The sequence below is a fragment of the Hemitrygon akajei genome, chromosome 9 (assembly GCF_048418815.1).
Source record: "Hemitrygon akajei chromosome 9, sHemAka1.3, whole genome shotgun sequence".
Taxonomy (NCBI): Eukaryota; Metazoa; Chordata; class Chondrichthyes; order Myliobatiformes; family Dasyatidae; genus Hemitrygon; species Hemitrygon akajei.
Genome location: NC_133132.1, coordinates 37325350 through 37337752, shown reverse-complemented (window position 1 = coordinate 37337752; position 12403 = coordinate 37325350). Strand labels below are relative to the sequence as shown.

Here is a 12403-nt window from a genome sequence, read left to right as displayed (position 1 = left end):
AGGAAGGGGAAGTTAAGGGAACACACACCAGTCCTCATTGAAGGGTCAGCAGTGGAAAGAGTGAGTAGTTTCAAGCTCCCGAGTGTCAAAATCTCAGACGATCTATCCTGGGCCCAGCATATTGAAGTATTCACAAAGAAGGCATGACAGCAGCTATATTTCATTAAGAGTTTGAGAAGATTTGGTACGTTACCAAAGACACTAGCATATGTACTGTGGAGAGCATTCTAACTGGTTGCATTACCATCTGGAATGGGGGAGCCACTGCAGAGGACTGGAAAAAGCTGCAGAGAGTGGTAAACAGCCACCTCCATCAAGGGCACTACCCTCACCGCCATCAGAGACGCCTTCAAAAGGCAATGCCTCAAGAAGGCAGCGACCATCCTCAAGGAGCCTCACCAGCTAGGATGTTGCCTCTCATTGCCACCATCAGGGAGGTGGTACAGGAGCCTGAAGACACACACTCAACATTTCAGGAGAAACATCTTCCCTTCCATCATCAGATTTCTGAATGAACAATGAACCCATGAACACTGTCTCACTTCTGGCTCTCTTTGTGCACAGCATATTTATTTTTTAATATATTTCTTGTTGTAACTTATAGTGATTTTTAAGCCTTGCTACCACAAAACAGCAACTTTCATGCCATATACCAGTGATAATGAACCCGATTCTGAGTCCGATTGTAAGACTTTAATTGCATTTGAACTTCCTCATTCTGAGAATGGAGAGTTGCGAGTGTCTCAGTCATATTGATCTTCTCCTCCAGTAACCAGATAAATTTTCATTTCCAATCCCAGCCCTCTGTGCCATCTCTACATGTGCAGTGAACCAACTCCTACTAAGAAATGAAGGATTTGAGATGATCTAATGCTTAACATAACCATAAGGCATAGGGGTAGAATTAGGCTGAAGACACACACTCAATACTTTAGGAACGGTTTCTTCCCCTCTGCCATCAGATTTCTGAATGGACAATCAACCCATGCACCCTACCTTGATGTTTTTTTGTTCTCTTTTAATTTTTAAAAAATGTATTACTTATTGTAATTTGTAGATTTTATTATTATGTATCGCAATGTAGGGCTGCCACAAAACAACAAATTTCACAATATACTGTATGCCAGTGATAATAAACCCCATTCTGATTCATAACACCCACTTCCACTACATGAAGCAGATACAAACTGGATGACTTTGAAGAGAGATCTTAGCCTAATATTTATAATGATTCTTCAATGAGTATGATAATTGACTGAAGCTCAAGATGAAAGAAAGCCAGTTGGCTTAAAAAGACCATTCAGTTCATGTGCTTTTTATGATTTGCTTTGTACTGAAATTTGATATATTTGGTACTAAGATTTACCTCCGTAAGATCCCTCCCAAGAGAGAAGCATTGAGACATTCTGGAGGTGACAGGCGCCTTTTCACCTCTGCAATGGTCACTTTATATTTGGAGGTGGAGCTGAGTAGCGACAGACGTCCAGGAACAGAACAGAACAGGTCCGTTGGGTTCACAACACAGGTACTACCTGAAAATAAATCCACAGATTATGAAATATGATCAGGTTTGTATACTTTACATAACTCACAGAGAGTGTAAGGATGGGCACAAAGGTACATAAATTTTACTTTGACCTGTGTGAAATCTGAAATAAAGCAAGTTTGACAGCAAGATTTTATCTAATATGCCGATGATAGTTCAAGTTCAAGTTAATTGCCATCTGGCTGTACATATATACAACCAAATGAAACAAAATTCCTCTGGATCACAGCGCACCCACAAAACATATATCACACACAGCACGTAAAACTAAATATTACTACAAATAAGCTAGTAAAATATAATTCAAAATGCACTTGAAGTGCCCAGCGCAGGTAAACAGTAAAGAGTACAGTGAACAACAAACAGATCGCTGTCCTAGTGACGAGACCTCGGTGGGGCAGGGTGTTCATTAGTCTCACCGCCTGAGGGAAGAAGCTGTTACTCCATCTGACAGTCCTAATCCTGGTGCTCCTGTACCTCCTTCCTGATGGTAGAGGGACAAAGGGGTTATGGGGTGGATGGTAGGGATCCTCAACAATGCTTCGGGCCCATCGTCTGCAACGCTCCCCGTAAATGGCACAAAAAGGGGGAGTGACTCTCTCGGCGGTGATTCCAAGACTAGTAGAAGACAGGAGAGTGTCGTTGAGAGGGATAATATATCAGCCATGCTCAAATGGTGGAGTGGACTTAATGGGCTGAATGGCCTACTCTTGCCTCTAAATCTTATGGCCTCATGGGCTTTAAAGTTTAGTACCCATATGATCCAGTACAAGTGGTTTGGATACAGTGGAGATTAACTAGACTATAAGACAACAATACAAAGGAGCAGTATTATGACACTTGGCCTATCAAGTCTTCTCTACCATTCCATCATGGCTGATTTATCATCCCTTTCAATCGCATTCTCCTGCTTTCTCCCGTAACAGTGACTAATCTAGAACCTTTCAAACTCTACTTCAAATGACTTGTCCTCCACAGCTGTATGTGGCAACGGACTCCATAGATATACTACCTTCTGGCTGAAGAAATTCTTCCTCATCTCTGTTCTAAATCCACACCCCTCTATTCTAGGGCTGTGTCCTCTAGTCCTAAACGCTTTCACTAGTGGAAGCATCCTCTCCATATCCACTCTATTTAGGCCTTTCAGTATTCAATAGATTTCAATGAGATTCCCCCTCATTCTTTTAAACTCCAGTAGGTACATGCTAGAGCCATCAAATGCTCCTCATACGTTAACCCTGCTATTCCTGGAATTATCCTTGTGAACCTCCTGTGGACTCTCTCCAATGCTAGTGCATCATTTCTTCGATAAAGGGCTCAAATTTGCTCACAATACTCCATGTGCAGTCTGACCAATTACTTATAAAGCCTCAGGCAGAGAGTAATCATAGTTGTCTTTTGACTGGAAGCTTGTGTCCTGTGATATATCAGAGGTATCTGTGCTGGACCCTGAATGTCTCTGATGTACACAAAGGATTTGGATGCAAATTTTGAAATCGTGATTAGTAAACATAAAGATGGCATGAAAATTTGGTGGTTTTATTAATATTGAGGAGGATCACCTTGCATTGCAGAGTAGTATCAATGAGTGGTAAAATAGGCAGAGAAATAACAGATAGATTAACTATCAGGTAAGCATAGAATATTCACAATGAATAAGTGGGCCCTAAAGTTTATTAAAGAATGGAGGGACCTTGGTGTTCAAGATGATAGAGAAAATAAATCAGCCATGATCAAATGGTGGTACAGACTCGATGGCTTGAATGGCCCAATTCTGCTCCTGTGTAATAAGGTTTTTAAAGGTTAGAGCCCATATGATGCAGGGAAAGTTGGAAAATTAGATCCAGAAATAGTTTGGAAATAGTAGACCACAGAACCACAATACATAGCAGCAGAATTATGCTGTTCGGGCCTGCTCTGACATTTCAAAATTGCTGATATATTATCCCCCTCAACCTCATCCCCCTGCTTTCTCCCTGTGGCCTTGGTGGTGGAGAAGGCACATGGGATTTTTATTCATTAGCGGGGGCATTGAGCATAAGTGAAGTTATGGTGCATAACCATTTAGACACTGCTAGTTAGCCCATGGCTGTAGTAATGCGATGTTTGCAGGCTGCCTCCAGTGCATCCTTGGGTGTGCTAGTTGTTAAGGCAAGTTTCACCTTTCATTGTATGTTTCAATGTACATGTGACAAAGAAGTGAATCGGAATCTGCTCACAAGAGATTCTGCAGATGAAGGAAATCTTGAACTGCACACACAAAATACTGGAGGAAATCGGCAGGTCGGGCAGCATCTGTGGAGAGGAATAATGAGCCGCCATTTTACGCCGAGACCATTCATCAGGACTGGGAAGGTCAGGGGAAGAAGCCAGAATAAGAAGGTGGGGGTCGGGGGGTGGGGGGAAGGGAATACAAGCTGATAGGTGATATTTCAAGTCAAGTGAGGGGGAGGGTAGGTGGAGGGGGAGATGAAGTGAGAAGCTCGGAGGCGATAGGTGGAAAAGATAAAGGGCTGGAGAGGAAGGAATGTGATAGAGAAGAAGAGGAGGGGAAGCCAGAGGGAGGTGAGGAAAAGGGAAGAGGTGAAGCAGAATGGGGAATGGAAAATAAGAGGAGGGGAATGGGGGAGAAATTACCGGGTGCCAGATAAATGGATGTTTTGAAGTCCAAATCTGAATCTGCAGTATGCAACACGTATTGTCCTCCGAATGCAGGCCAACTCTAAACTGACTCAGGTAGGCTGCTGGAGAAACACACACAATGCTGGAGGAGCTCAGCAGGTCAGCCGGTATCTACGGAGAGGAATAAACAGCCGATGTTTCAGGATGAGACCCTGTAATGTTGGCTCTTTATTCCTCTCCGTAGATGCTGCCTGATCTGCTGATTCCTCCAGCCCTGCGTGTGTTGCTCTAGATTTCCAGCATCTGCAGTGCTTCTTGTATTCATCTAGGCTGCTGTAGTGATAACCCACTAAGCTGAATCTGTCCCACCTTTTCTGATTTGTACTGGTTCATGAGGGCAGTGCACCACTTTATTTTCAAGTGGTCTGGAGGTCACAGAATATCCTCACCAGCACCTTGGCTTTCCCAAACAAATCTCCGGATTTTGCTCCCTGAGAACACAGCTCGTTGTTGCATCTTTACAACTTTATTTTTAGTTTGAGATACAGCATGGTAACAGGCCCTTCCAGCCCAACGAGCCAGCACCAAATTACAGCTACGTCACCAATTAACCTACCGACCCCTATGCCTTTGGATTGTAGGAGGAAGCCGGAATACCCGGAGAAAAAGTACAAATTCCCGACAGACGGCAGCAAGGGCACCGCGGTAAGCGCGATGCTTTCTCAGCTCAGGGCATCGAAGTTTGGAGTTCAATTCCAGTACCGTCTGTGAGGACTTTTGCACCTTCCTCCCGTGTGCTCGTGGGTTTCCTCCGGGTGCCCCAGTTTCCACCCACGATCCAAAGACGTATTGGTTAGTAGGCTAGTTGGTCATTGTTAATTGCCCTGTGATAAGGGTAGGGTTAAATCGGCACAGCTTATTGAGCTTGAGGGGCCTGTTCTGCTCTGTACCTCTAAATAAAAAACAAAATAAAGAAGAATTGATCCCAGGCTGCTGAAGCTGTAACAGTGTTACACTAACTGCTACACTATCATGCTGCCCTGCGTGATTAGAATATTCTTATAAGAAATTACTGTTTTAATTAGAACTTCCTTGAGCATTTGTCTGAAAGCATGCTGTACTATGTTTGAGATAATTGGAACTATGATTTATAAATGCAGGAACTTAATGTACGAATGCTAATAATGTTCATCCAAATGATTGAACAACCGGCAACTACATATCAGTAATGCTGGCCTCTCATTGGTTTACATATCAATTTATAAAAATTATAGTGAAGTCGCTAATGTGTTCATAAGTACCTCTTATTGCAGAAAACATTAATGTCTGTATCCATTTTATTAGGATATTCATCTGGAAATTATTGTCAACATCAGCTTATGAAACCTTGATGTATTTCAATTCTATAATTACGTTAATATTTGCTTTTGGACTGTGAATTAAGAAATATTGTAGGCACTCAATCATGGATGCATATGAAATAGGAGCAGGGGTTTGTTTATGTGTACAAATAATAAATTAAATACTGTAAGTTGTGAAAAAAGAAAGCCAGAAAAGTGAGGGAGTGTTCATGGGTTCATTGTCCATTCAGAAATCTGATGGTGGAGGGGAAGAAGCTGTTTCTAAAACATTGAGGTGTGGGTCTTCAGCCTCCGGTACCTCCTCCCTGTTTTTTATTATCTTGTTTATTAGTTAGAGATACAGCCTGGAACAAACCATTCCAGAGCACTCAGAGGAAACCCACATGACATGGGAAGAAGCTACAAACTTTTTTACAAAGTTTGCTCTGAACTTTGATGTCCCGAGCTGTAATAGCGTCGTGCTAACCACTACACTGCCATGGTAGCGATGAGAAGAGGACCTGTCCAGGGTGATGAGGCTCCTTCATGATGGATGCTGCTTTTTTGACGCATGGCCTTTTGAAGGTTTCCTTGATGGTAGGGAGGCTGTACCCATTATGGGGCCAGCCCAGCTCTGAGGATACCTGCGGCTTCTAGAGCCTGTTCCACCTCTAACTGATTAATTAATGATCAGGTTAATAGTGATCATAGTAAGATTGAATTAGAATGAGAAGAATTGGTCTAAGGGAAATACTTCTAAGCTTAAGTAAGGTCATCGATGAGTGTATAAAATCAGATCTGGCTGAAATATTTCAGATACTTTCAAAGACTCTACAACTCATGTTGTCAATATCATTTATTACTTATTTATTCATCATTATTATTTTTGATTTTATGTCACACAGTTTGTCTTCCTTTGCACTTTAGTTGTTTGTCAGTCTTTGTGCGTAGCCTTTCATTGATTCTTTTGCGTTTCTTTGTATCAACTGTGAATGCCTGCAAGAAAATGAATCTCAGGGTAGTATATGGTGACATATACTGTAGGTATGTACTTTGATAATAAATCTACCCTGAATTTTGAACTTTGAACTTTTGAAATAGCCAATAGACAATAGGTGCAGAAGTAGACCATTTGGCCCTTCGAGCCTGCACCGCCATTTTGAGATCATGGCTGATCAATTACTATCAATACCCGGTTCCTGCCTTGTCCCCATATCCCTTGATTCCCCTATCCATAAGATGATCTAGCATATTAGGCTGCCCACACATTCCAGCCTCTTATCACTTTGTACACCTTTATCAAGTCACCTCTCATCCTCCTTTGCTCCAGAGAAGATTACCTCAGTACCACTCATACAATATTTCTTTCTCGTTTTGTACAGCATTTTGCATTAGGCCGAACTCAGCTTTCACCACAGTTATTCTGGCCAGGGCACATTTGTCCCATATAATTTTTAATTACTTTTGATGCAATCTATAACTTTGATAAATTTAGGCTTTTGAATCCACGTTTATGTTCTAAATTAGAAAGAGCATTAATAGCGTCCGCCCCGTGTTCAGTTGTTCTGCTAATCCAACATAAGTTGTTTAACAAGCACCTACTGTTTCTCACCTTTTAATCAATTTCTTTTCCAGGCTGAAACTTTATCACCGATCTACAGAGTTTTCAGCTTTATCTTTTCCCTTCCTCGTGCAGGATTCCCTAAAGATTAACTTGCAGGTTGAGTTGGTGGTTAAGAAGGCAAATGCTTTGTTCACATTCATTTTGAGAGCACTCGAACATCAAAGCAAGGATGTAATGCTAAGGCTTCATAAAGCGTTGGTCAGATTGCATTGGAGTATTCTGAGCATCTTTGGGCCCCTTATCTATGATAGATTTCAGACTTATAGGAGATAATGCGTCAGGGTAATGCCAATTACTTTCCAAAGACTATTGCATCCCATGTTCTATTGTGAACAATTTTGGACCCCTTTTCTAAGACAGGATGTACTGGCATTGGAGCAGATCCAGAGGAGATTCACAACAATGATTCCAGGGATGAAAGGATTACGTATGAGAAGTGATCGATGGCTCTAGGTCTGTGCTTGCTGAAGTTCAGAAGAATGAGAGGGAGATCTTGAAATGTATGGATCTATTTCTTTCAGTGCAATAGCTCCTCTGAGCACTACATATTGACCGACAACTTACCCATGCACATTGATTTGTTTTTTTCTCTCTGCAAAGTGAATACACCAGTTAACCCCACCTCCGCATGCGTGCTTTTATTTAATTGATACGTTGTTGTACAGACAACAAATTGGCGATGAGTACGAACCTGAATGTCAGCGAATATCACCAACTGCACTGACAGTCATGAGATGACAGAAATTGGAGGAAGGGAGAGAGGAAAGAGTGAATCAGTACAAGTAGGCTGTCACAGACAGTAACAAAGGGATGTGTGAGTAATAGCACATGGTACACGGCGAGAGATGCAGAACGAGCATAGTTAGAGTGAAAATAACATGATGACGGTCTTAGCAGGAAAGTTAACGAATTCGACTGGGAATTGCATTGTCATCTGAACAACATGAATGAAGAAAAGAGAGCCCCCACACTTCTTAGTTTAATGGGTGCTAAAATGTACAGGCTCTTAAGCAACCTAGTAACTCCAGAAAATCCAACAAGCAAGGAATTTGATGAAATTGATCCAATTTTACAAAATTACTTGAGCCCTAAACTGATAGCAGCAACTGAGAGAGTTAGATTTAACAAAAGGAACCAGTTAACGGATGAAAGCATTTCTGAATACATGGCAGAACTGCTCAAATCTTCCCAATACTGTGACTTTGGAGATGGACTTTCTGATGCATTAAGGTACAAACACATATGTGGGATGCATAGTCAATGCACTCCAAGGAGGCTACTGTCAGAAAGAGACCTAACCTTAGAATAGGCATTGACCACTGCACTATTGATGGAGACAGCAGAAAAGGATGCATCAGAACCACAGAAAAATAGTTCAGAATGTGAAACACACACAATGTCCATGAATGGTGCAAAAAGCCAAAAATGTTATCAATGTTGGCAAATCCTCTCATGATGCAAATGACTGTTGGGTCAAAAAAATGTTTGAAGAAAGTGTCACAGACAAGGTCACATAGACAGAGTACGCAAGTCAGAAAACAAGCACAACCAAAGAGAAAAACCACACCGCGTGAAAAGTTGCAAACACAAAACTAAACAAGTGCGTAAAGTGACTGAATGTGAAACTGAATCAGATATCGGAGTCTGACAAAGGTGGACTATCATGCCCAGAACTGCAAAACATCACTGAAGCAGATCGCGATATCATATGGATCACAATAGATGATTCTGGCATAACACTGAAAATGGAGCTGGACACAGGGTCAGCTTTGTCTGTAATTTCAGAAGCTGACTACAATGGACAGTTTCCTAAGATACCATTAGAAAAGACCTCGATGATGCTAAAGACCTGCAGAGATGAAAATGTGGCCCCGGAAGGCAAACTGAAAGTAAGTGTGATGCACAGAGGCAAAATACAGCTGTTAGAGATTTATGTATTGAAAAGTCTTTGGGGGGGTGGGGGAACAGCACTTTCCGGATGTGAATGGTTGAGAAAATTTCAACTAGACTGGCACCCAGTCAAAACTCTGAATGTGTCATCAACAGGCAACTACAGGCAAATGGCAGCACTAACCCGAGACTGTCACAGCTGCTTAATGCTGGTGAGAAGGTGCTTGAGAAGGGGATTGATAAACTCAGAGGCGTGAAATCCAGAATTGACAAACATGGTTTATATAAGTCACAAGAGAAGATTAAAGCAGAACTACAGGCAGCCAAACCAGAAAGTAGTCTCAAATTGGGTCATACTTGGGCATTGTAAACTACTACCACCAATTTCTCCCGAACATTGCTGCTGTGTTGCACCCATTGAACACACTGCTGCAGACAGGAGCAATACCGAATTGGACAGAAAGATGTGAAAGAGCATTCAAGGAAACAACGAGACTAAAAACGTCAGATGAACTGCTCACCCATTATGACCCATCTCTGCCCATCAGACTGGCATGCGATGCGCCCCCTTATGGCATTGGCGCCATCTTGTCACTCACCATGACAAATGGATCAGAACGTTAGATACTATTTGCTTCAAGATCACTGACGAGTGCAGAGCACAACTACACACAGATCGACCAAGAGGCCCTTAGTCTAGTATGGGGAGTGAAGAAGTTCCACCATTTCCTCTACAGACAAAAATTTACACTAATGACAGACCACCAGCCCCTTGTATCCATTTTCAATCCCAGGGAGGGAATTCCAGTGATGTCTGCTATCCAGTTGCAACGTTGAGCAGTTTTCCTAGGAGCCTACTCTTATGACATAGAGTTCAAGGATACCAAACAACACAGTAATGCTGATGGCTTGTCACGTCTTCCACTGTTGACAACTGTGGAAGGAAAGTCTTCATACGGTGATCCACACCGCATTGGTGGTTCAGTTGCTACTAGCAAATTCTGAAACATAAAGAGAAATAAGGAATGATCTGACATTGTAAAAAGTCGATGACATCCCCATGCTAGGATGGCCAGCTCATGGTAATCCTATGCTTCCAGAGTTCTGTGAGACGTGACCAAGTGTCTGTGTGTCAAAGAACCCTGAGGTGTCGATCTCATGTTGTGCTTCCCTCTAAACTGCACACAAGCGTGTCAGAAAATAGCATGAAGGACACCTGGGTACAGTCAAGATGACAAGTCTCACCCGGAGCTGTGTGCCGTGGCCAGGAATAGACATGCAGATTGAAGGCTTGACCAACAGCTGTTTGGAATGCTATAAAGTTCAAAATTCACCCAAAAGGCACTGTTACACCTGTGGGAGTGGCTGTCATATCCATGGCAAAGGCTGCTTATTGACTTCTCTGGGACATTCATGGACTCAATGTTTCTGATTGCTGTGGATGCTCTTTTGAAGCAGCCTTCATACCAAAGATGTCAACCACTCCAGGACTATTTCTGCTCTGAGTATTATCTTCTCCAGAAATGGCTTACCTGAACAATTTGTGAGTGACAATGTACCACAATGCACATCAGAAGAGTTCAGACTATCCATGAAGTAAAATGGCATCAGACATTTCAAGTCAGGTCTTCATCACCCAGCAGCAAATGGGTTAGCTGAAGGGTTTGACAAACCTTCCAGAAGTCCATTAAAGCTATGGACAAGAAGGACATCTATTTACAGCACAAGGTGAACAACTTCTTTTCTGAGTGTCCAAACTCTGTTCATGCAATGACAAACCAAACTCCTGCATTGCTGTTCATGAGCAGGAATCTGAGATCTTGCATAGACCTCGAGAAACCAGATCTATGGATGGAAGTGCAGAGCTAACAGTTCAGCCAGTTGCCAAATAATTCAGCAAGGAGCTTTGAGGTTGGACAGGAAGTCCTAGCACATGATTACCAAGAAGACAAGACATCCAGTAGGATAGCTACAGGAACTGGACCACGGATGTACACAGTAGATATTGGAGATCAGACATGGAGACATCAGGTGGACCAGATACTGGATGCTCAACCGTAGAACAGACCCGAATTGACTGCATCCAACAAGATGGACACATTACAGCCACTGGAGTTACCGCTCAGTCATGCAACTAACAGCAACGTGACACCAGCAACAGAGAAATTTGTCTCTGACAAGACACCTACCAAGCCTGATGCCACTCCGCAGGTCCACAGGCGCTATCCTGAAAGAAACAGAGTGCCACACGAAAGACTGAATCTTTAGTAGAGTGAAGTTAGTGATGGACTACTTTCGTGAAAGCATATCTATTTGAACATGGATTGTTAAAGGGAAGTGGAATGTTTTGTTACATATACAGTTTTACGTTACATTAATCGAAAGTGTAGTATACCGATCTATTTCTTTTAGTGCAATGACTCCCTTAGCACTAATTATTGACTGATAATTCACCCATGTGCATTGATCTGTTGTTCTCTCTCTGCAAAGTGAATACTCTAGTTAACCTCACTGCTGCATGTGTGCTTTTATTTAATTGGTATGTAGTTGTGCAGACACAATAGACCTCATTGAAACCTGGCGCACATTGAAAGGCCTGAATAGAGCGGACATGGAATGGGGGAGTCCAGGACCAGAGGGAACAGCCTCAGAATTGAGGGATGCCTACTTAGACTAGAGATGAGGAAAAATTTCTTTAGCTGGAGAGTGATAAATCTGTGAAATCGTCACAAATGACTGTGGAGGCTAAGCCACTGAGTATTTTTGAAGTTGATAGGTTGTTGATTAGTTAGAGTGTCAAAGGTTATGGGGAGAAGGCAGGAGAATGAGGTTGAGAGGGATAATGAATCAGTTGTGATGGAATGGCGGAGCAGACTCCATGCTCCTGTGTCTTATGGTCTGACTGTCTTCATGACCCTTCAGCCTGAAATGTGGACTTTCTTCACAATGATGATGGCTGACATGCTGAGTGCTTTTCACCTCCCACTGATTTAATTTCACTGGCAGCATGGTCGCGCAGCGACTAGCAGATGTTTTACGGCACCAATTAATTCCCACCACTGTCTGTTATTTCTCCCCATAATCGCATCAGTTTCCTTCAAGTCCTCCAGTTCATCCTTCATTTCAAAGACCTACGAGCTAGTAAGTTGTGGCTCCGGAAACGTGACACAAACGGACTTCCTTCGACTGTGTTAGACGTTGATGCAAATGACACACTTCACAAACACAAGAGACTTTGCAAATGATGGCAATCCAGAACAACACACTGCAAAAAAAAATTGCAATGCACAGCAATACAAAATGCTGGAGGCACTCAGCAGTTCAGGCAGCATCTTTGGAAATGAATAAACAGTTGATGTTCTGGGCTGAGATACCTCATCA

General features: G+C 42.4%; 1 protein-coding gene and 1 long non-coding RNA gene across 2 annotated transcripts in view; one reads left to right on the top strand and one right to left on the bottom strand.

Annotated features, from left to right (window-relative positions):
* tfap2d (transcription factor AP-2 delta (activating enhancer binding protein 2 delta)) overlaps positions 1-12403 on the bottom strand; it is a 64925-nt gene that overhangs the window by 22207 nt on the left and 30315 nt on the right. Inside the window, exon 4 of the mRNA XM_073055776.1 lies at positions 1367-1532. Coding sequence (XP_072911877.1) covers positions 1367-1532 — 166 coding nt within the window. The remainder of the gene's footprint in view (positions 1-1366; positions 1533-12403) is intronic.
* LOC140733013 (uncharacterized) overlaps positions 1-12403 on the top strand; it is a 92156-nt gene that overhangs the window by 62877 nt on the left and 16876 nt on the right. The window lies entirely within an intron of this gene.